Source organism: Loxodonta africana, chromosome 4, assembly GCF_030014295.1.
Source record: "Loxodonta africana isolate mLoxAfr1 chromosome 4, mLoxAfr1.hap2, whole genome shotgun sequence".
Lineage (NCBI taxonomy): Eukaryota > Metazoa > Chordata > Mammalia > Proboscidea > Elephantidae > Loxodonta > Loxodonta africana.
Window position 1 is genome coordinate 928,803 of NC_087345.1, and position 25,046 is coordinate 953,848.

Here is a 25,046-nt window from a genome sequence, read left to right on the forward strand (position 1 = left end):
TGCTCCCACACACTTGGGGGACTCTGCTGCTGTCGGAGCTACTTCTCCTCTACTGACTCTGGACAGCTGATGACCCTCCATCTCCCTGTCCTCATATCTCAGGCACCCATACACCCCTCCCCACTCACAGAGCATGAGGGATGCTCACCCTTCACAGAGAAAAGACACCGCTCTGTGCCCGTCGCCATCCACAGGTCTCCTGACTGCATGGCCCTGCCATCTCTGCTTCCACTTCCTGCATCCAGACCTTGCCTGGAGTTCAGGATCATCTCCAGAGGTGTCAGGAGAGGCTGCATTCCTTTTTGCACCGTGGTGTCCTAGCCTTGTGTATGTGTGTGTGTATGTGTGTTTATCTGTGTGTGAGTTGTGTCTGTGAATGTATGTGTGAGTTGTGTGTGTGACTATGAGTGTGTATGGGTGTTAGCTGTGTATGAGTGTACATGTATTGGATGTGTGTGAGTTGAGTGTATACAAGCATGTATGTTTGAATGAGTGCACATATTATGTGAGTTGTGTGTATGAATGTGTGTTTGAGTGTAAGTATGTACGAGTTGTATGTGACTGTGACTGTAAGTGAGTGTGTGTGTGAACACTCCTGTGTCCAAGACCCCATGATGAAGCAGGAACACACAGAACAGAGTGACTCTCCTTCATAGCCCCTCTCCTGTCCCCTCCTGGTGGCAGACTGCCCACTGCACACCTGTGCCTGCTGCACACCTGTGCCACACACCTGTGCCCACTGCACACCTGCGCCTGCACACCTGTGCCCGCACACCTGCACCTGTGTCCATCAGATGCTTCTGGAGTTTTTCTTTTAGCAGAACCATGGTATCTTCCCATCGGTGCAAAGAGTCAATCTCATTCCTCTTTGAGAACTTCTGCAGAGAAATATTTACCTTGCTTTTCAATTCTTTAGCTTAAAATATGTTCTTATGATTGTAGGAAAAAAAGATTTTTTCTATCTATGGACACTATCCAGTGATCCGGGCAGTTCTGCGAAGGAAGGGCTGGGTGGAAAAGAAGTTCCACTTTGTGCCCAAGGTCATTCCACATGTGGAAGATGAAAGTGAAAGAGTGACTGGTAGAGTATTTAAGATGTTTTGTCTCACTGTAAGATGTGTGGTGTGTGCTCTGTCACAAAGACAAGAAGTGGACCCTGTCCGGGGTTGCGATGCTGGCCTCTCTTGGCGTGCTGTGGTCTCTTGGCTTCATGTCTGAGTCTTACTCGTCCCTTCCTTTGGGGGCAAAGCACCTTGGAGAGACCCTTTCGATCCTTAGTGTTGGCCACATCTCAGTGTCCTAATGTTCATGCCCAGGCCAGGTCTCATTATGTGTCTGGGCAATTTCTGCTGACCTCCAGACCCCCGGCCATCCTTCCTCCACCAGACACCCTTCCTCCCTTGGACACCCCTCCTCCACAGAATGTTCCCCCCATGGAACAACCCTCCTCCAATGGGATGGTTTTCCATCAGATGCCCCTCCCCCAGTGAGCCGCCTCTCCTCCATCAGATGCCCTGTCACCAGTGGTTGCCCCTCCTCCAATGGGACACCCCTCCCCTGATGGGATGTCCCTCCTCCCCATCCCATCGCTGTCCATCACTCTGGCACCGCAGGACATCTGGGCCTCGGGAGGGAGAGCGCTGCTCCAGGCAATTGCCCCAGCATGGTGTCCTCAGTGGAGTTGCCCTGAGCCCAACTTGGGGTGGTCAGGTTAGCACCATGCCCTCAGAGGGGTTCTGCTCTGAAGGGGGGGGTCTACCTGTGACCAGGTGCTCAGCCCTCACTGTCTCCGATCTCTTGCCCTGTGTTTTGTTTGCAGATAGCAAAGGCACTGAATCCAAAGAGAGCCAGAAAGGGACTTCCGAGAAGACAGAGGACATCCACGATGTGATGGTAGGTCCCCGGTTTCATACTTGTGGGGCACAGGGAATGGTGCCAGAGCCACCCCAGGACCAAGCTGAAGCCAGGAGGGTAGGCAGGATTCACCCTGTGGCTGTGGGGGGCAGGTGGCTCCCCATCACTTGTTCCTTCCTTACACCCCGACTGGTCTGAAGGATGTGAACTGAGTGCTGGGTACTGATAAAGGGTTTTTCTTGCCAGTCTAGGTTGGTAAATCATGAAATGCCTTACTTCCTTTGGACCATCAAAAGGGACGTTGTAGATTATCACAGCCTGAACTGTGACCAGATGCTGAACCACTATGGGAAGACAGCCTCATTCACCACCAAGGTGAGTGGAAGTCTGCACACCCACCAGAGAAGGTTCCAGAAGGGCCCAACTCTGCCGGGGCCAGGGGGTCTAGCACTGAGTTCCCACTCGCCCCCAGGAGGGCAGCAGACGGGCTGCTTTGAAGAACAGATACCTGTTCTCTCACAGTCTGGAGGCCAGAAGTCCAAGTCAGAGCCTTGCCTAGTTGAGTCCTTCTGTGGCTCTCTCCCAGTTCTGGTGTTTGCTGGCGACCCTTGGTGTTCCTTGGCTTGTAGACAGACCCTCACATGGGGCCTTGCCATCCACTGGGAGTGGTAGAGAGCCTCCCTCAGGGTGCGGGGTCACATGCAGTCTTGGGGATGAAGTCTCCACTCTTGCCATGTCCCAGGGGACCCACCTCGATGTTTGGGCAGAATGCCCGTCCCTGGTCACTGCCCCCACAATGCAGGGGTCAGTCCACACCCAGCTACCCCCAGGCTTCTCTGCTGCGCAGGGTTGCCCTGTGGTGGGCCCTGGGCTGATGTGTGCAGCCGTGCCCTTAGGGACCCATAAAGGGGGGCAGCCATTGGCCAGGGGTGGATGCCCTGCTGTGCTGGGGTGACCAGGTGTGGCCAGGGGTGGTTTGGCCAGCTCTCGAGGCCAGACAGGTGGGACCAGGGCCATGCCCAGACACCATCCACCCAGCCAGACTCCTTCCTGCCCCTTGCCTTACGCCCCGTTGGTGTCCTGTGTGGCCCCAAGGGCCAGGGTGGGAGGGTGTGGCAAGGAAGAGTTTGGTGTGGCTGGAGCTGGCTGGGGGCGTGAGAGTGGCGTGAGAGTCCCCAGGCTGCCTGGTGAGTGAGTGAGTGTGGGGCTAGGGAAGAGCAGGAGGCCCTGCAGGCAGGAGTGGTGGACAGGCTGAGCTAGAGGAGAGTTGTGGGGAGGCTGGTAGGCAGCGGGGGAAGCAACTGGCTTCTGAAGTGCAGGGCCGGGCATGGGCCGAGACGCCCCAGGAGCTGGGAGAGCAGCTGTGGGGACTCGCCTCCTGCTGGCCAGGCGGGCATCTGTGGCCATGGCTGCTGTCCATCATGGATTGGCACTGCCCCAGCCACTTGCCACCCCCAGGGCCCCACTGTGGCCCTCATCCTGTGTCCTGGACCCGAGTGGACTGAGTGGACATGAGGCCACAGGCAAGCCTTCCCAGAGGGGCTGCTCCTGGGCCTGGGGGTGCCGGCCTGCATGGCTGGGGGCGGGGCTGGTCTGGGGGCCTGGGATCCCCTCCAGGAGGCAGGCCCAGGGAGCACCCAGTCTGTCGGTGGAGGGCTGGCCCTCAGCTCTGTGCGCAAGGCGGCCCTGACATCCCTCTGTCTCCGGAGATCGGGCTGTGTGTGAGCATGCGAAGCCTGCCCTGGTACGTCCAGGCCAACCCGGACTCCTTCTTCCCGCGCTGCTACGGCCTCTGCACTGAGAGCGAGAAGCAGGAGTTTCTGGGTGAGTGGACGGCTGCCCAGAGCAGGGTCACCCTCACAGGGCTTCTTGGTCTATGTCCTCTGCAGAAGGGGCCGCAGGCTGCCTCTAAATGGACAGTGTGACAGGTGGGGACATGCGGGGGGCTGGTCAGAGAGGGGGGTGGGAGGCTGGGAGCAGGGCGTCTCCGTCTTGCTCTGCTGACCTCAGGGATGGCCCACGGCCCAGCCTGGCATCCAGGGAAGGTGTGTGTGTCAGAAGTCAGACAGCTGTCAGGACCCTGGTGGGGACAGAAGGGAAGGGTACCTGGTTTGACCTGGTCAGGAGGCCACAGGAAAGAAAAGGGGAAAGTCAGAGCAGGTGGAGCGGGTCTGCTCCGGGGAGGAACCCCATATCCCCCAAGCACCTGCCTGCACTGCTGTGGCCCTGACCCCGCCCTTGGGCACCTCAGGGAGCCAATAGCTGCAGCCCCACCGACCAGGTCCCCTGAGGCGCACATTCTAGCAGGGAGGGAGCAGGAGAATGACTAATGAGCAGAAGAGGGGGGCCACATGATGGGGGTGCTGGGTGGGGACAGGGAGAGAGAGGGTGGGGGAGCAGCAGGAGACCTGTGAGGGGGCTCAGAGGGGGGCATGGTGAACTTGTTCTGACTGCAGGCAAGAGAAGGATGGGGTGAGCTCTGTGTGTTTTGGGGATGGCAGCAGCATTGTTGAGGGGAGCAGATACCCGGTGCAGGCTCAACAATGGAGGGAGGGGCTGCCTCTACTTCCATGGGGAAGGAGCCTACTTGGGCAGGAGGATGGGGGCCTGGGAGCTCCACAGATGTCCAGAGGGGGCAGAGGGGGCAGCAGGCAGTGGGAAGCAGAGTCTGGAGGGGTGGTGCTAGGGGCACGAGGAGGCGTGCAGAGAGCTCTCAGTAGCCTTGCCTGCCTTCCCAGCATGCTTACCTGCTGTGTGCGGCCACCCTTTGGTCAGAGCCAGTCCAGCACTGCCTTCTGCCTTCTGTGCTTGGTGGGCATGGGCAGGAGAGCTTGAGTGTCCAGGGAGGACCTGGGGAGGGTTGGCTTCCTCAGATGGGAGCCGTTGGTCCTGGCGCTGTCAGCCAGGGAGGTTCTAGAAAGATTCCTCTGGTGCAGTGTGGAGGACAGACTGATGGGGGCGGTATCTGAGGACAGAGGACCGGGGAGAGGACCTCATGGCCGTGGCTGGGCGAGGTGATGAGAGTGTACACAGGAGAGTGGCCCTGGGAGGGAAGAGAAGAAGCAGGTGGAGAATGAGAGGGGTCCAAGCTCTGGGCCTGTTCTGTTGCTGGGGGCTGGAGGCCTGTTGGTGTGACCAGTCAAGGCAGAGCCTTCTCCAAGCCTGAGCCCCATCCAGTAGAGTGGGAGGGAGGAGGACAGAGTTTGGGGGAGGTGGGGGCCCTGGGGTAGCAGCTGGGCTTTGGAGCGGGAGTGAGGCCGATCTGCCCCTGGAGCCGCCGTGACCCAGTGGGCAGAGGGGGCGAGGCCTGGTGTCCTTCCAGATGACTTCCGGCGCACTGTGGCTTCCAGCATCCTCAAGTGGGTTGTTAGTCACCAGAACTGCAAGGCCAAGTCCAGGAACAGGCGGGAGGAGGCCAGTGACAGTGACCCCAGCCATAGGAAAGGTATGTGGGCACAGGGCAGGTGTAGATGGGACTTCCCCCGGGCATCTCCTGTCTCAATCCCAATGCCAGCAGGGTTGGTTCCTTCTGGAGGGTCTGAGGGAGAATCCGTTGCATGCCTTTCTCTCAGCTTTTTGTGGCTTCTGGTAATCCTTGTTGTTTACCGGCACAATCTACAAACTGAAGCCTTTGACTTGTAGCTGCATCACTCCTGCCTCTCCTCCACCTATACTCTCTGACGTGTCATATTCACCCTTAAAATGGCATCTGCTCAGCCTGGGTACTTTCTAGTGACCTGTTTCAAGTTCACCGATCCTGTCCATGCCTTACCCAGGCCTCTGTTAAGCCCATTGAGTGAATTTTTCATTTCTCGTATCATATTTTTCATTTCCAGTATTTTCTTTAGGAGCCCTGGTGGCACAATGGTTAAAGCACTTGGCTGCTCACAGAAAGGTCAGCGGCGTGAACCCACATCTGCTCTGTGGCAGAAAGATGTGGCAGTCTGCTTCTGTAAAGATTACAGCCTTAGAAACCCTGTGGGACAGTTCTTCTACTCTGTGCTCTAAGATCCCTATGAGTCTGAATTGACTTGATAGCAATGGATGTGGGTAGTACTTTAATTTGGTTGGTTTAAAAAATAACCTCCACAAAGATTAGACTGGACTATAAGTCATAAAACGATACTCATGAAGAGTGTGCTTCTTAGTTCAAGATGTTGTCGTTAGGTGCCATCGAGTCGGTTCCAACTCATAGCGACCCTATGCACGACACAATGAAACACTGCCCGGTCCTGCACCATCCTTACAATCATTGTTATGCTTGAGCCCATTGTTGCAGCCACTATGTCAGTCCACCTCATTGAGGGTCTTCCTTTTTTCTGCTGACCCTGTACTTTGCCAAGCATGGTGTCCTTCTCAAGGGACTGATCCCTCCTGACAACATGTCCAAGATATGTAAAACGTAGTCTCACCATCCTTGCTTCTAAGGAGCATTCTGGTTACACTTCTTCCAAGACAGATTTGTTCGTTCTCTTGGCAGTCCATGGTATATTCAATATTATTCTCCAGCACCACAATTCAAAGGCATCAATTCTTCTTTGGTCTTCCTTATTCATTGTCCAGCTTTCACATGCATATGATGCGATTGAAAATACCATGGCTTGGGTCAGGGGCACCTTAGTCTTCAGGGTGACATCTTTGCTTTTCAACACTTTAAAGCAGCAGATTTACCCAATGCAATGTGTCTTTTGATTTCTTGACTGCTGCTTCCATGGGTATTGATTGTGGATCCAAGTAAAACGAAATCTTTGACAACTTCAATCTTTTCTCCATTTACCATGATGTTGCTTATTGGTCCAGTTGTGAGGATTTTTGTTTTCTTTATGTTGAGGTGTAATCCATACTGAAGGCCGTGGTCTTTGATCTTCATTAGTAAGTGCTTCAAGTCCTCTTCTCTTTCAGCAAGCAAGGTTGTGTCATCTGCATAATGCAGGAAAAGCTCAGTGTCATCAGTCAGAACAAGGCCAGGGGCTGACTGTGGGACAGACCATAAATTGCTCATTTGCAAGTTCAAGCTGAAACTGAAGAAAATCAGAGCAAGTCCACGAGAACCGAAATATGACCTTGAGTATCAAATAGATACATGAGACTAAATGGGCAGCTTCTGTCCAGAGGCAAGATGAGCAGGCAGAAAGGGACAGGAGCTGGTTGAATGGACACGGGCAATCCAGGGTGGAAAGGAGTGTGCTCTCACATTATAGGAAGAGCAATTGGGGTCACATAACAATGTGTTTATAAATTTTTTATGAGAAACTAACTTGAGCTATAAACTTTCACTTGAAGCACAATAAAAAAGAAAAAATATATAGTCTCCATTTATCTGATCAAATTCTTATCTCTTTAAGCATGTTGCCTTTTTCCACTAGACCCCTTAGCCTTTTTATCTTAGTTATTTTAAAGTACCTGTCTCATAATTCCAGAGATCAGGGCCATTTGTAAGTCTTTCCCTTTTGACTGCATCCTTTCTTGGTACCCATTTTGTTATTTTTTTTATGTATCTTATAATTTTTGATAATATGCTAGACAGTTTGCATTAAAGAACATTAGGGACTGAAATGAACGGTATTTATCCCTGTCTAGCCTCCAGAGTGGGGATGAGCCCATCTGATCTGTAGTTGAGCTAAGTGTGGGCTTTGCAGAAGCTTTAATTTTATTCCATTCATCATTGGCTTCCAAATGTTTTATGGTGGGATCAGGGCTTTCCCTTGAACAAGACTTGGGATCTGAGCACTTGTGAGATTTTGGAGATCTGCCTAGGCTTTACACCAAAGCAGGTAGTTTCATAACTGTGGGATAACTCCCTGCCTTCCAGGTTTTGGGGTTACTGGGGAGTTCTCTTTGCTCTCAGCTGTGCCCTTCTTTCTGTACCTGGGAGATCTCTTTCAGGCCCACTGCCCTTTCCCACCTGAGCTCAATGAAGGGCTGGGATGCCTGGAAGAAATTTTTCTCATTCCTCTTGTCCTATCCCAGTCTTTCCTAGCTAAAATCCTGGAATACTTGGAGACTCCCTTCTATTCTCCTTCTCTGCTTTCCTACCCTCTTCTGGGGATTGCAAACTTGTACTCCAGGGAGGTATGTCTGGGGGTACCTCTCTCAGCTCTCTTTCCCTGGCCCCAACTTTTGGCATGTGATCCCTGATACTTGGAGAAGAGCCATGGGAGTTCCTTGGGGTTAGAAACTGTCATGCCAGCACATGTGTGTTCACTCATGATCACCAGACTCCTTATGGCCTCCTACCTGTACCTCTGGTGGATTCCTCTTTCCCCTACTGTCCCATCTGGGATGAGTGCATTCCTGCGTCTCCCCTCTCTATGAAGATCTCATCTTTTTTTTTTTTTTTCTAAACACTTTATTTAGGTTTCTTTGCCTCCTCAGTTCTTTTATGGGTTTTAAAAACCATGATTTTGTAGTATATCCAGACTATTATGATTGTTAGGGTTGGAGCCATGGTCTTTTCGGGTTTTCTACATCAGAACAGAAACAGAGCTGTCCCATTGGGCTTTTAATTTGCACTTTTCTATGATTATTAAGGTTGAGAATTTTATTTGTCATCCATATTATCTCTGTAAGGTGTCTAAGTCTTTTGCCCAATATTCTATTATGATGTTTGTCTTTTCTGATTAATTCTTAGAAATTCTTTATATAATCTGGATAGAAATCCTTTGTCAATTATATGTGTAGTAAATATTTTATCCCAGGTTGTGACTCATCTTTTCATTTATGGTATCTTTTTTTTTTTTTCTTGATGAATATAATTTCTTAAATTTAATAGAGTCAAATTTATCATTCTTTTCTGTTTGGGTTTGTACTTTGAGAGTCTTGTTTAATAAACCTTCTCCTAAGCCATAAAGATATCCTTTTATACTTCTCTAAGTTTTCAAGTTTTTCCCTCTTTGAATATTTGATTCATCAAAAATTGATCTTTGTGGATGAGGTAAGGTAAGGATCCAATAGTTTTCCTCCAAGTGGACAGCCACTTACCCCAGCACAATTCATAGAGCGATGCAGCCTTTCACCTGGAATGCTATCTCTGTCCCGTGGAAGGTTTTCATATATTCATGAACCTGTTTCTGAGTTCTGTTTTCTGCAATATCACTGCATTTGTCTACCCCTTCACCACTATCCCATAGTGGTGCTCTAGTTCCAAGGTATCTTGATATCTGGCAGGAAAAGTCCACTCGCCTTGTTCTTTCTCTTCAAAATTGTCGTTTTCTTGGCCCTTGCTCCTCAACTAGCCAAGTTCCATTAAAATTCTGTTGAAATTTTGATTGAAGTGACAATGAATCTATAATTTGAGGAGATACGGTATCTTTACAATATTGAACTTCCTCACACATAAACATGGCGTTATTTTGCATTTGTTTAAGACTCCTTTAATATTTGTCAACAAAATTTGGAAATGTTTTCCCACGAACATCTCTCACATTATTTTCAAGTTTTAGTCCTAGATACCTTTATATTTTGTTGTTGTTCAAAATACCCTATTGTTTAAGTTTTGTTGTAGATATAAAGAAATGAAATTTCTTTTCAATATTATGTACAGTATCTTCGCTGTAGAGTGTCGTTGGGTTGGTTCTGGCTCATAGAGACCCTGTGTACAACAAAAAGAAACACTGCCCAGTCCTGCACCATCCTCACGGTTGGTGCTATGTTTGAGCCCGTTGTTGAGCCACTGTATCATTCCATCTCATTGAGGGTCTTCCTCTTTTTCTCTCACCCTCTCTGTACCAAGCATGATATCCTTCTTCAGGGACTGGTACCTCCTGATGACATGCCCAAAGTAAGTGAGAAAAAGTCTCGTCATCCTTGTTTATAAGGAGCATTCTGGCTGTGCTTCCTCCAGGACAGAGTTGTTCATTCTTCTGGCAGCCCACAGTATAGTGATATTCTTTGCCAGTAACAGAATTCAAATACATCAGTTCTTCTTCAGTCATCCTTTTTTATCATCTAGCTTTGGCATATGTGGCGATTGAAAACACCGTGGCTTGGGTCACACTTTAGTCCTCAAATGACATCTTTGCTTTTTAACACACTAAAGAGGTCTTTTGCAGCAGATTTTACCCAAAGAAATATGTTCTGTGCTTTCTTGACTGCTGCTTCCAGGGACGTTGATTGTGGATCCAAGTAAAATGATCCTTGACAACTTCAATCTTTTCTCTGTTTATCATGATTTTGCTTTTTGGTCCAGTTGTGAGGAGTTTTCTTTTCTTTATATTGAGGTGTAATCCATACTGCAGGCTGTGATCTTTCATCTTCATCAGCAAATGCTTCAAGTCCTCTTCACTCTCAGCAAGCAAGGTTGTGTCATCTGCATACCACAGGTTGTTAGTGAATCTTCCTCCAATCCTGCTGCTCTGTTCTTCTTCATATAATCCACCTTCTCAGATTATTTGCTCAGCATACAGACTGAATAAGTATGGAGAAAGGATGCAACCCTGACACACACCTTTCTTGATTTTAAACCATACTATATCTTCTTGTTCTGTTCGAATGACTGCCTCTTGATCTATGTACAAGTTCTGCATGAGTACAATTAAATGTTCTGGAATTCCCATTCTTCGCAGTGTTATCTATAATATGTTACGATCCACACAGTCGAATGCCTTTGCCTAGTCAATAAAACATAGGAAAACATCTTTCTGGTATTTTCTGCTTTCAGCCAAGATCCATCTGACATCAGCAATGATATCCCTTGTTCTATGTCCTATTCTGAATTCAGCTTGAATTTCTGGCAGGTCCGTGTCAAGGTACTGCTACAACCATTTTTGAATTATCTTTAGCATAATTTTACTTGCATGTGATATTAGTGATATTGTTCGATAATTTCTGCATTATGTTGAATCACCATTCTTTGCCATGGGCACAAATATGGGTCTCTTCCAGTCTGTTGGCCAGGTAGCTGTCTTCCAAATTTCTTGACATAGACCAGTGGGCACTTGCAGTGTTGCATCTGTTTATTGAAACGTCTTAATTGATATTCTGTCAGTTCCTGGAGCCTTGTTTTTCCCCAGTGCCTTCAGTGCAGCTTGGATTTCTTTTTCACTACCATCAGTTCTTGATCACATGCTACCTCCTGAAATAGTTCAACATCGACCAATTCTTTTTTGGTACAGTGGCTCTGTGTATTCCTTCCATCTGCTCTTGATGCTTCTGTGTTGTTCAATATTTCACCCACAGAATGCTTCAGTATTGCAACTTGAGGTTTGAATTTTTTCTTCAGTTCTTTCAGTTTGAGAAATGCTGAGCGTGTTCTTCTGTTTTGATTTTCTAATTTCAATCTTTGCACATTTCGTTGTAATACTTTACTATGTCTTCTCGAGCTACCCTTTGAAATCTTCTGTTTAGATCTTTTACTTCATTTCTGCTCACTTTAGCTATTCTGCATTCAAGAGCAATTTTCAGAGGCTCTTCTGACATCCCTTTTGGTCTGTTCTTCCTTTCCAGTCTTTTTCATGACCTTTTACTTTCTTCATGTACCATGTCCTTGAGGCCATCCCACAACTCATCTACTCTTCAGTTATTAGTGTTCAGTGCATCAAATCTATTCTTGGGATGGTCTCTAAATGCAGGTGGGATATACTCAAGGTCGTATTTTGGCTCTTGTGGTCTTATTTTGATTTTCTTCAACTTCAACTCGAACTTGTGTAGGAGTAATTGATGGTTTGTTCCGCGGTTGGTCCTTGGCCTTGCTCTGACTGATGATATTGAGCTTCTCCATTGTCTCTTTCCACAGATGTAGTTGATTTGATTCCTGTACATTCCATCCAGTGAGGTTCACGCATATAGTCACTGTTTATGTTGTTGAAAAAAGGTATCTCCAATGAAAAAGTAGTTGGTCTTGCAAAATTCTATCATGTGATCTCTGGCATCACTTCTATCACCAAGGCCATATTTTCCAACTACCAAACTTTCTTCTTTGTTTCCAATTTTCGCATTCCAATCACCAGTTATTATCAATGCATCTTGATTGCATGTTTGATCAATTTCAGATTGTAGAAGTTGGTAAAAATCTTCAATTTCTTCATATTTGGTATAAGTTTTTGGTGCGTAAATTTGAATAATAGTAAAATCAGGTCTTCCTTGTAGATAATGGATATTATCCTATCACTTACATCATTGTATTTCAGCATAGATCTTGAAATGTTCTTTTTGATGATGAATATGATGCCATTTCTCTTCAATTTGTCATTCCCTGCATAGTAGACCATATGATTGTCTGATTCAAAATGGCCAATGCCAGTCCATTTCAGCTCTCTAATGCTTAGGATATCAATGTTTATGTGTTCCATTTCATTTTTGACGATTTCCAATTTTCCTAAATTCATATTTTTTTCATATTTTGTACAGACCACATTGCAATTATTAATGGATGCTTGCAACTGTTTCTTCTCATTTTGAGCTGTGCCACATCAGCAAATGAAAGTCCTGAAAGCTTGACTCCATCCACATCATTAAGGTCGACTCTACTTTGAGGAGGCAGCTCTTCCTCAGTTGTCTTTTGAGTGTCTTCCAACCTGAGGGCTTATCTTCCAGCAGTGTATCAGTGTTCTGTGGCTATTCATAAGGTTTTCACTGGCTAATTCTTTTCAGAAGTAGACTGCCGGGTCCTTTTTCCTAGTCTGTCTTAGTCTGGAATCTCAGCTGAAACCTGTCTGCCATGGTTGACCCTGCTGGTATTTGAATACCAGTGGCATAGCTTCCAGCATCACAGCAACATACAAACCCCTACAATAGGACAAACTGACAGACACGTGGGAGCTTTTCATTATAAGAGGATTAAAGGCTATGATTTTACCTCTGAGTACAGCTGAGGCCACATCCCATGGATTCTGAGTACACCGTAGTTGGTGGAGTTGTTTTCATATGTCTTCCAAGCAGCACTTCCAGCCTGTTTCTGGGTTCCTCTTCCTACTCCATAGCTACTTAGGTGGTTGGTTGTTCTTAGCCCATCCTTCACACTCCTAATATGGGGGCCAGGTTGCTTTGAACAGTCTAGGCAGTCCCAGATTTGTCTTCACCTTGATAATGGACACCTACCCTGCCAGTGTTTCCACAGGTTCTGAGTGGAGGGTGAGAGGCTGTGTGAGAAATTGGAAGCAGGGGACCCACACAGCCCACAGGTGTGAGTGCTCTGAAAAGCACTGTAGAAATACAGGAAGGTGACTCCTCCTAACAGCCCAGAGGGCTTGTGGGCATCAGTACAGCTTAGGTTTGTTCACAAACTATTCAATAAATACCAAGAATGTGCTCAGAAAATTAGAGGCTTTGTGGAGAGTTCCTAAGAAGTACTTTCTCATTCCTACCCTAGGGAGCTGAGAGTCTCTATGCAGGGCATGTGTGTGGGCAGAGAGGGGCTGTATACAAAACAGTTGGACGGCAGATTCAGGAGCAAGGAGTGAGGTTACCTGCCCAGACGCAGGTGTGATGTCCAGGTGTCTGTCCAGAGAAGCCATGTGGCACAGCTAGAGTGGGGCAGCCTCTGTCCAAGGTGTCTGGTGACCCTCTGCCCATTGACCAATGCCCAGGTGGCACCACTCCACTGGGGCAGGATGGCTTCCCCGTGGCAGTCTGCACTTCACGTGCCTGTGCTTGGGTTTCAGATGCCGAGAACAGTGAGGCCAAGATGCTCACAGGCCTTCCAGGGCAGCTCATTGATACCGCATGCAAGGTGTGCCAAGCCTACCTGGGGCAGCTGGAACATGAGGACATCGACATCTCTGAGGACACCGCTGAGGACCTCACTGAGGATGAATGGAATGACCTGACCCAGCAGTACTACTCCCTCGTCCAGTAAGATGCGCCCCGTCAGAGCCCTCAGAGTACGGCGTGTATCAGTGTGTCACTCAGGATCGGGGGGGTTCAGGAGCGGCCTAGGAAAGTGCAGCCTGTGGAGCATCTGGGGTGCCCATCTGGTCATGTGGGGTACCCAGGCCACCTGCTGGCTGATAGGAGGGTGACATTCCCTTTAGGGGTGCCTTTGGGTAATAGCCTTATGTGCCTTCCAAACCCCTTTCGAAAAAAAAGAAAAACCAAACCAACTCATAGCAATCCTATAGGACAGAGTAGAACTGCCCCATAGAGTTTCCAAGGAGTGGCTGGTGGATTCGAACTGCCGACCTTGGTTAGCAGCCATAGGTCTTAACCACTACACCACCAGGGTTTCCTCCAAACCCCTTTAGTGTCTATTATCTCATTTGAGCCCCACGACAGCCCTACAAGACAGGCAGAGCAGGTAAAACACGGCCCATTTTGCAGCCATGCCTCCTGGCTCAATCGGGAAGATCGGTGAGTGGCTGGCAGCGGTGCTGCTTGTTCCCAGGCCTCCTGGCTCCTTACCTTCCATCAGCCTTGCTGCCCTGGGGATCCAAAGGCTGCCTGGGCTTTTCTCCCCTCTCCTGAGGGCCAGGGGTCCAGTGCCCCCTTCACAGTGGCCAGCAGAGAGTGGAGCTGGGGCCAAGGGGACACAAGTCAGAAAGTGGGGCCATGTTTCTGAGGCTCTGCCTGCAGCCCACACACGCCACCTCAGTTGGTTCCTCCGGTACTGCCTCCTTTTGAACTAATCAAGCAGTTTTTTTTCTTTTCATTTTTATTGAGGTTAACATAGATACAGTTAAGTGCATAAAGTGTACAAAACATGCTCGTTCAGCGTGATGAGATTTTACCTATGTGCTCACCTGTGTATCCACCATGCCGATCAGGGTATAGGACATTTCCAGCCCCCTGGGCCCTCTCGTAGCCCTGCCCTAGCAGAACCCCTGGTAGGCGTCCTCCATCCTGATTCCTACCCGCATCGTCCTGATGGAGTTGTACAGTCTGCACTGTCTGGCTCGCCGCTGCTTTAGCTAGACACGAAGCCTGTGAGAGTACCCTCTGGTGCACGCAGCAGCCGCCTGCTCTTTCCATTGTTGTGTGGTGCCCGTTCTATCAAGATGCTGTTGTTGTTAGTTGTCATCGAGTCATGCCCGACTCATGGCGACCTTATGTACAACAGAACAAAACGCCGCCCAGTCCTGCACCATCTTCATGATTGTTGGTATGTTTGAGTCCATTGTTCTATTGTGTCAACCTGTCTCATGAAGGGTTTTCCTCATTTTTGCTGACCTTCTACTTTTTTTTTTCTACTTTACTGAAGATGATATCCTTTTCTAACAATTGGTCTTTCTTGATGATGTATCCAAAGTAAGTGAGCCGAAGTTTTGCCACCCTCGTTTTTGCTTGTTCTTCTGGCAGTTCACAGTATATTCGCTGTCCTTCACCAACACCGCGGTTCAAACACATCTATTCTTCTTCCCTCTTGCTTTTTCATTGTTCAGCTTTCACATACATATGAGGTGACTGAAACAGCCACAGCTTGGGTCAGGTGCACCTTAGTCTCCAAAGTGACATCTTTGCTTTGTAAAACATGCCCGAGTTTAGTCACCTGTTCCAAGGTGGGCGGACACATGGGTGACTCCCAGTGTTTGAACAGCTTCGAAGTGGTTCTGCAGACCTACACTCTGATGGCAGTGTACGCACTGTGTGTCACAACCCCAGACAGCACCTGGCTGCCATTGTTCCAACGTTCCGCTCTGGCCATCTCATCGTGGTTTGAGTTTGCACTTCTCTGACGACCAGTGATGCTGAACACGGTTTCACATGTTTATTGGCCATTTGACTATCTTTTGTTGTGAAGTGCTTGTTCAAATCTTTTTTTCCCATTTTAAAATCAAGTTGGTTGTCTCTTTCTTAGTGATTTGTAAGAGTTCTTTGTGTATTTCTCATAAAGTCCCTTGCTGGGTATCTGTGGTAAGAATCACTTTTCTCCATTGATGTGTGGCTTGTCTTTTTACTCTGTTAATGGTGGGTTTTCTTTTCTTTTTTGTTTTGTATTTTACATAATACATTTTTTAAAATAATTTTTATTGTGCTTTAAGTGAAAGTTTACAAATCGAGTCAGTCTGTCACATATAAGCTTATATACACCTTACTCCATACTCCCACTTACTCTCCCCCTAAAGAGTCAGCCCGCTCCCTCCTTCCAGTCTCTCCTTTCATGACAATTTTGCCAGTTTCTAACCCTCTCTACCCTCCTGTCTCCCCTCCAGACAGGAGGTGCCAACACAGTCTCAAGTGTCCACCTGATACAAGTAGCTCACTCTTCGTCAGCATCTCTCTCCAACCCATTGTCCAGTCCCTTCCATGTCTGATGAGTTGTCTTGGGGAATGGTTCCTGTCCTGGCTAACAGAAGGTTTGGGGACCATGACCACCAGGATTCCTCTAGTCTCAGTCAGACCATTAATTCTGGTCTTTTTATGAGAATTTGGGTTCTGCATTCCACTGTTTTCCTGCTCCCTCAGGGGTTCTCTGTTGTGCTCCCTGTCAGGGCAGTCATCCATTGTGGCCGGGCACCATCTAGTTCTTCTGGTCTCAGGATGATGTAAGTCTCTGGTTCATGTGGCCCTTTCTGTCTCTTGGGCTCATAGTTACCATGTGACCTTGGTGTTCTTCATTCTCCTTTGATCCAGGTGGGTTGAGACCAATCGATGCATCTTAGATGGCCGCTTGTTAGCATTTAGGACCCCAGACACCACATTTCAAAGGGGGATGCAAAATGTTTTCATAATAGAATTATTTTGCCAATTGACTTACAAGTCCCCTTAAGGCAGTCACCAAACTCCCGCCCTTGCTCCGCTGACCTTTGAAGCATTCAGTTTATCCAGGAAACTTCTTTGCTTTTGGTCCAGTCCAGTTGAGCTGACCTTCCGTGTGTTGAGTATTATCCTTCCCTTCACCTAAAGTAGTTCTTATCTACTAACTAATCAGTAAATAACCCTCTCCCACCCTCCCTCCCTCCCCCCTTCGTAACCACAAAAGTATGTGTTCTTCTCAGTTTATACTCTTTCTCAAGATCTTATAATAGTGGTCTTACACAATATTTGTCCTTTTGCCTCTGACTAATTTTACTCAGCATAATGCCTTCCAGTTTCCTTCATGTTATCAAATGTTTCACAGATTCGTCACTATTCTTTATCGATGCGTAGTATTCCATTGTGTGAATATACCATAATTTATTTACCCATTCATCCTTTGATGGGCACCTTGGTTGCTTCCAGCTTTTTGCTATTGTAAACAGAGCTGCAACAAACATGGGTGTGCATATGTCTGTTCATGTAAAGGCTCTTATTTCTCTAGGGTATATTCTGAGGAGTGGGATTTTGGGGTTGTATGGTAGTTCTATTTCTAACTTTTTAAGAAAACGCCAGATAGATTTCCAAAGTGGTTGTACCATTTTACATTCCCACCAGCAGTGTATGAGAGTTCCAATCTCTCCGCAGCCTCTCCAACATTTATTATTTTGTGTTTTTTGGATTAATGCCAGCCTTGTTGGAGTGAGATGGAATCTCATCATAGTTTTAATTTGCATTTCTCTAATGGCTAATGATCGAGAGCATTTTCTCATGTATCTGATAGCTGCCTGAATATCTTCTTTAGTGAAGTGTGTGTTCATATCCTCTGCCCACTTTTTGATTGGGTTGTTTGTCTTTTTGTGGTTGAGTTTTAACAGAATCATATAGATTTTAGCGATCAGGCGCTGGTTGGAGATGTCATAGCTGAAAATTCTTTCCCAGTCTGTAGGTGGTCTTTTTACTCTTTTGGTGAAGTCTTTAGATGAGCATAGGTGTTTGATTTTTAGGAGCTCCCAATTATCTGGTTTCTCTTTGTCATTTTTAGTAATGTTTTGTATTCTGTTTATGCCTTGTATTAGGGCTCCTAAGGTTGTCCCTATTTTTTCTTCCATGATCTTTATCGTTTTAGTCTTTATGTTTAGGTCTTTGATCCACTTGGAGTTAGTTTTTGTGCATGGTGTGAGGTATGGGTCCTGTTTCATTTTTTTGCAAATGGATATCCAGTTATGCCAGCACCATTTGTTAAAAAGACTATCTTTTCCCCAATTAACTGACACTGGTTCTTTGTCAAATATCAGCTGCTCATATGTGGATGGATTTATATCTGGGTTCTCAATTCTGTTCCATCGGGCTATGTTCCTGTTGTTGTATCAATACCAGGCTGTTTTGACTACTGTGGCTGTATAATAGATTTTAAAATCAGGTAGAGTGAGGCCTCCCACTTTCTTCTTCTTTTTCAGTAATGCTTTACTTATCCGGGGCTTCTTTCCCTTCCATATGAAGTTGGTGATTTGTTTCTCCATCACAATAAAAAATGTCATTGGAATTTGGATCGGAAGTGCATTGTATGTATAGATGGCTTTTGGTAGAATAGACATTTTTACTATGTTAAGTCTTTCTATCCATGAGCAAGGTATGTTTTTCCACTTAAGTAGGTCCTTTTTAGTTTCTGGCACTAGTACTTTGTAGTTTTCTTTGTATAGGTCTTTTACATCTTTGGTAAGATTTATTCCTAAGTATTTTATCTTCTTGGGGGCTACCGTGACTGGTATTGATTTGGTGATTTCCTCTTCGATGTTCTTTTTGTTGATGTAGCGAATCCAAGTGATTTTTGTATGTTTATCTTATAACCTGAGACTCTGCCAAACTCTTCTATTAGTTTCAGTAGTTTTCTGGAGGATTCGTTAGGGTTTTCTGTGTATAAGATCATGTCAGCTGCAAATAGAGATAATTTTACTTCTTCCTTGCCAATCTGGATGCCTTTTATTTCTTTGTCTAGCCTAATTGCTCTGGCTAGGTCCTCTAGCACAATGTTGAATAAGAGCGGTGATAGGACCTCTAGCACAATGTTGAATAAGAGCGGTGATAAAGGGCATCCTTGTCTGGTTCCCGTTCTCAAGGGAAATGCTTTCAGGCTCTCTCCATTTAGAGTGATGGTGGCTGTTAGTTTGTATAGATGCCCTTTATTATGTTGAGGAATTTTCCTTCAATTCCTATTTTGCTGAGAGTTTTTATCATAAATGGGTGTGGGATTTTGTCAAATGCCTTTTCTGCATCAATTGATAAGATCATGTGGTTTTTGTCTTTTGTTTTATTTATGTGGTGGATTACATTAATGGTTTTTCTAATATTAAACCAGCCTTGCATACCTGGTATAAATCCCACTTGGTCGTGGTGGATTATTTTTTTGATATGTTGTTGAATTCTGTTGGCTAGAATTTTGTTGAGGATTTTTGCATCTATGTTTTCATGAGGGATATGGGTCTGTAATTTTCTTTTTTTGTGTGATGTCTTTACCTGGTTTTGGTATCAGGGATACGGTAGCTTCATAGAATGAGTCATTTTCTATGCTTTGAAATACCTTTAGTAGTAGTGGTGTTAACTCTTCTCTGAAAGTTTGGTAGAACTCTGCAATAAAGCCGTCCGGGCCAGGGCTTTTTTTTGTTGGGAGTTTTTTGATTACCTTTTCAATCTCTTTTTTTTTGTTATGGGTCTATTTAGTCGTTCTACTTCTGATCGTGTTAGTTTAGGTAGATAGTGTTTTTCTAGGAATTCATCCATTTCTTCTAGGTTTTCAAATTTGTTAATGTACAATTTTTCATAATAATCTGATATGATTCTTTTAATTTCAGTTGGGTCTGTTGTGATGTGGCCCATCTCGTTTCTTATTCGGGTTATTTGTTTCCTTTCCTGTATTTCTTTAGTCAGTCTGGCCAATGATTTATCAATTTTGTTAATTTTTTTGAAGAACCAGCTTTTGGCTTTGTTAATTCTTTCAATTGTTTTTCTGTTCTCTATTTCATTTAGTTCAGCTCTAATTTTTATTATTTGTTTTCTTCTGGTGCCTGATGGATTCTTTTGTTGCTCACTTTCTATTTGTTCAAGTTGTAGGGACAGTTCTCTGATTTTGGCTCTTTCTTCTTTTTATATGTGTGCATTTATCAATGTAAATTGACCTCTGAGCACTGCTTTTGCTGTGTCCCAGAGGTTTTGATAGGAAGTGTTTTCATTCTCATTGCATTCTATGAATTTCTTTATTCCCTCCTTAATGTCTTCTATGACCCAGTCTTTTTTGAGCAGGGTATTGTTCAGTTTCCAAGTATTTGATTCCTTTCCCCTAATTTTTCTGTTATTGATTTCCACTTTTATGGCCTTGTGGTCTGAGAAGATGCTTTGTAATATTTTGATGTTTTGGGTTCTGCAAAGGTTTGTTTTATGACCTAATATGTGGTCTATTCTAGAGAATGTTCCATAAAATGTGCACTAGAAAAAGAAGTATACTTTGCAGCAGTTGGGTCGAGAGTTCTGTATAAGTCTATGAGGTCAAGTTGGTTGATTGTAGCATATAGGTCTTCTGTGTCTCTATTGAGCTTTTTATTGGAAGTCCTGTCCTTCTCCGAAAATGGTGTGTTGAAGTCTCCTACTGTAATTGTGGAGGTGTCTATCTCACTTTTCAGTTCTGTTAAAGTTTGTTTTATGTATCTTGCAGCCCTATCATTGGGTGCATAAATATTTAATATGGTTATATCTTCCTGGTCGATTATCCCTTTTATCATTATGTAGTGTCCTTCTTTATCCTTTGTGGTGGATTTAACTTTAAAGTCTATTTTGTCAGAAATTAATATTGCTACTCCTGCTCTTTTTTGCTTGTTGTTTGCTTGATATATTTTTTTCCATCCTTTGAGTTTTATTTTGTTTGTGTCTCTAAGTCTAAGGTGTGTCTCTTGTAGGCAGCATATAGACAGATCGTGTTTCTTTATCCATTCTGCCACTCTCTGTCTCTTTATTGGTGCATTTAGTCCATTTACATTCAGTGTAATTATAGATAAGTATGTGTTTGGTGCTGTCATTTTGATGCCTTTTTATGTGTGTTGTTGACAATTTCATTTTTCCACTTACTTTTTTGTGCTGAGACGTTTTTCTTTGTAAATTGTGTGTTCCTCATTTTCATAGTATTTGACTTTATGTTTGCTGAGTTGTTATGTTTTTCTTGGTTTTTATTTTGAGTTATGGAGTTGTTATACCTCTTTGTGGTTACCTGAATATTTACCCCTATTTTTCTAAGTAAAAACCTAACTTGTATTGTCCTATATTGCCTTGTTTCCCTCTCCATATGGCAGTTCTATGCCACCTGTATTTAGTCTCTTTTTTTGATTATTGTGATCTCTTACATATTGACTTCAATGATTCCCTGTTTTGAGCATTTTTTTTTTAAATTAATCTGAATTTGTTTTTGTGATTTCCCTATTTGAGTTGATATCAGGATGTTCTGTTCTATGACCTTGTGTTGTGCTGGTATCTGATATTATTGGTTTTCTGACCAAACAATTTCCTTTAGAATTTCTTGTAGCTTTGGTTTGGTTTTTGCGAATTCTCTAAGCTTGTGTTTATCTGTAAATGTTTTAATTTCACCTTCATATTTGAGAGAGAGTTTTGCTGGATAACTGATCCTTGGCTGGCAGTTTTTCTCCTTCAGTGCTCTATATATGTCATCCCATTGCCTTCTTGCCTGCATGGTTTCTGCTGAGTAGTCTGAACTTATCCTTATTGAATCTCCTTTGTAGGAGACCTTTCTTTTATCCCTGGCTGCTTTGGAACTTTTCTCTTTATCTTTGGTTTTGGCAAGTTTGATGATAATATGTCTTGGTGATTTTCTTTTTGGATCAATCTTAAATGGGGTTCGATGAGCATCTTGGATAGATAACCTTTTGTCTTTCATGATGTCAGGGAAGTTTTCTGCCAACAGATCTTCAACTATTCTCTCTGTATTTTCTGTTATCCCTCCCTGTTCTGGGACTCCAATCACACACAAGTTATTCTTCTTGATAGAGTCCCACATGATTCTTAGAGTTTCTTCATTTTTTTAAATTCTTTCATCTGATTTTTTTTCAGCTATATTGCTGTCAACTGCCTTGTCCTCCAGATCCCCCACTCTGCATTCCAGTTGCTCGAGTCTGATCCTCTGACTTCCTATTGAGTTGTCTAATTCTGTAATTTTACTCTTAATCTTTTGGATTTCTGAATGCTGTCTCTCTATGGATTCTTGCAGCTTATTAATTTTTCCACTATGTTCTTGAATAATCCTTTTGAGTTCTTCAACTACTTTATCAGTGTGTTCCTTGGCTTTTTCTGTAGATTGCCTTATTTCGTTTCTGAGGTTATCCCTGATGTCTTGAAGCATTCTGTAAATTAGTTTTTTATATTCTGCATCTGGCAATTCCAGGACTGTATCTTCATTTGGGAATGATTTTGATTCTTTAGTTTGGGGAGTTGTAGAAGCAATCATGGTCTGCTTCTTTATGTGGTTTAATGTCGACTGCTGTCTCCGAGCCATCACTAAGATATTGTAGTGATTTGTTCTATATTTGCTCACTAAGTCTTATCTTGTTTTGTTTTCTTTCAATATACGTAGATGGGCTACTAGATTGCGCTGTCTTGATTGTTGTAGCCCTTGAATCACTTATGTCGTATTACCAGCTGGTTTGGGCTGTTACCAGAAATATAAACCTAAGAGTCCATTCACTATTCTTGAGTAGAATCTGATTTTGGGTCATCAAGTGTGTGGTGCAGACTGTCACCTATCCACCTAGAGAAATAGTGGTGAATGTTGTGTGCACCAGATTCTAGTAGCAGCAGGGTTTCACACTCCGGGGGGGCAGGATGCTGACAGGCTTCCTCCAAGTGCCAGTGAGGTAGGTGGGTCTCTATTCCTAAAGCACTTTGGTGGGTGGGCTCTGCAGCTGTACCTTAGGCCCCCAGTGCAAGTACCTCTACAGATTGGTAGGTGTCACCCTCCTTAGACCCCTAAGGCAGGAGGCTAGGTGGTCTGGGGGGAGCTTCAGCCCTCAGTTCCCTGTTGTGGGTCACTGAGGGCTCTGTTGAATATGTAGAAATATCAGACCTGGGAAACTTGTCTTTCCAGTAATCCACTAAAACAATTACAGTCAGATCCCTATCAGAATTGCCTTTGCATTATAATAGCCACCTTGTTCCCTGTAGGGATGAAAGCCCAAGACTGTGGATCACATATGTTTGGCTGGAGCTGGTTCTTTGTTTTTAGTCCAATTAGGGAAGGATTTTTGGTCCCTGGGTTTTTTGTAGCTGCTTCTCTCAGGCCAGGAGAATGGGTTAAGAAAAGACCAAAAAAAAAAAAGAAAGAAAGAAAACCCGCAGCGCACTTCACTCTCTGGTTCAGGAAATTCCAATGTTAATGAAGCCGCCTGGGAAGGGGAGGGGAGGGTTCAGCTAAAATAGGAGAGAGTAGCACCCCGGAATATAGACAAAGTTACTTATCTTGTTTGGCGATGACTGTTTTATCTGAGATTCCCGAGGGGTGTGTAGCCTGTGTGCGTTGGCTGGGTCGAGATTGCCCCCAAGGGTTAGGCCCGTGTCCCGTGCTTGTGCTGTCTCAGAAGCCGTGGTCAGTTCCTCTGCTCCCAGTCCAAAGCCCAGTGCCAAGGTTTCCCGGCTGGGATGCTGCACTCCAGGCTCCAAAACCAGTCGCTGCCTCCCGGTGACTTCTCCTTCTGTCAGCCGCGTTGCTGCACTACCTGCGTGTACTGGCTGGGCTTCCCCCAAGGTCACTTCTGGGGGCTAGGGCTGTGTCCCATGTTTGAACCATCTCAGGATGCCGTGCTCAGCTCCCCTGCGTCCAGTCCAAAGCCCGGCGCCAAGGTTTCCTGACTGGAACGCTAGCTCCAGGCTCCGAAAACAGTCGCTGCTTCCCCATGGTTGTTCGTTCTCAGTCTCTGTCACTCAGGTCAACTCTTTAGATCTGTGTTTGATGGTCAGGGTTCGTAGATTGTCATGTATGTGATCGATTCACTTGTTTTTCCGAGTCTTTGTTGCAAGAGGGATCCGAGGTAGCTTCTACCTAGTCAGCCATCTTGGCCCCCTCCCCCCACATAATACATTTTTACTATAGTGAAAATATACATAATGAAATAATTTCTACACGTACAATTCAGTGACACTGATTAGATTCTTCAATTAATGGTGTTTTTTGTGAAGTCCAGTTCATATTTTTCCATCATAGTTAGTGCTTAGAGTGCCTTGTTTAAGAAATCTTTGTCCAAGATTGTGAAGGTGATATTCTGTGATTTTTCTCTAGAAAGTTTACTCTCTCCCTTTTCATATTTAGCTTTTCATGGCTTATCTTGAATTAATTTTTGTGAGAGTGGGGAGTAGGGATCAGGTCCTTTTTTTATACAGATAGCCACTAAGGATAAAGAACAAACATGAATTTTGTTGAGACTTGCTTTTGGCTCAGCACATGATCTGTTTTGACAACTGTTTGATGCACACTTCAGGAGACGGTGTTTCCTACAGTTGCTAAGGGGTGTGCTCTGTTCTGAAAATGTCAGTTAGGTCAAGTTCATTGATAATATCACTCACGTCTACATCCTGATTATCCTGCCTGCTTGTTCAAGGAGATGTCGAGAGAGTTAAGTAAAAATCCCCAGCTATGTTGGAGGATTCTCTGATTTCTCTTTCTAATTCCCTGAGTCCCTGGGTGGTGCAAACAGTTGGCACTTGGCTACCAGCCAAAAGGTTTGCTGTTCGAACCCACCCAGAGGCACCTCAGAAAAAAGGCCTGGCAACCTGCTTCTGAAAGGTCACATAGCCTTGAAAACTGTATGGAGTAGTTCTTCTCTGCATACATGGGGTCACCATGGGTCAGAATCAATTAGTGAGCAACTAACAACATGTGCTTTAGATATTTTGATGCAGTGTTATTCAGTACATCCAATTTTGGATTGTTTTGTTTTCCTTTGATTGAATCATTTTATCATTATGAATGTCCCTTTATGTCTATTAATACTTCTTGCCTACATTTTACTTTTCTGATATTAGCTTTCTTTTGGTTAATGTTTGCAAGGTGTCTCCATTTCCACCGTTTACTTTCAACCTATTGGTGCCTTTATATTTAGAGTGGGTCTGATATAGAGGGCACATGATAATGTGGAGTCTTGTTTTCATTGTCCAATCTTACAGGCTTTTTCTGCTCTTTGTTGGAGTGTTTGTCCCATTTTTTTTCTGTACATCTCACATCTTTTTGGTTCCTCTATTTTTTAATGACTCCTTTTTTGTTGTTGTTAAATAGATATTTTAGTGTATCATCTTCTTTGTTATTTCTCTATGGTATTTTTGGGTTAGTGGTTGCTGAAAGGATTACAATATGTATCTTCACTTACCAAAATCTACTACTTAATTCTGGTAAAATATGGCGACTTTGCTCCAGTATAACTCTGTTCCTCTCATCTCTTTGTGTTATTACCATCCCATATGTTATATCTGTGTATGCT

The 25,046-nt window shown here is 44.9% G+C and overlaps 1 protein-coding gene across 1 annotated transcript in view; it reads left to right on the plus strand.

Moving 5' to 3' along the window:
- Positions 1 to 25,046, plus strand: part of TTLL8 (tubulin tyrosine ligase like 8) — a 74,619-nt gene that overhangs the window by 28,744 nt on the left and 20,829 nt on the right. Inside the window, exons 3-8 of the mRNA XM_064283224.1 lie at positions 943 to 1,081; positions 1,820 to 1,893; positions 2,101 to 2,229; positions 3,564 to 3,678; positions 5,177 to 5,299; positions 13,455 to 13,644. Coding sequence (XP_064139294.1) covers positions 943 to 1,081; positions 1,820 to 1,893; positions 2,101 to 2,229; positions 3,564 to 3,678; positions 5,177 to 5,299; positions 13,455 to 13,644 — 770 coding nt within the window. The remainder of the gene's footprint in view (positions 1 to 942; positions 1,082 to 1,819; positions 1,894 to 2,100; positions 2,230 to 3,563; positions 3,679 to 5,176; positions 5,300 to 13,454; positions 13,645 to 25,046) is intronic.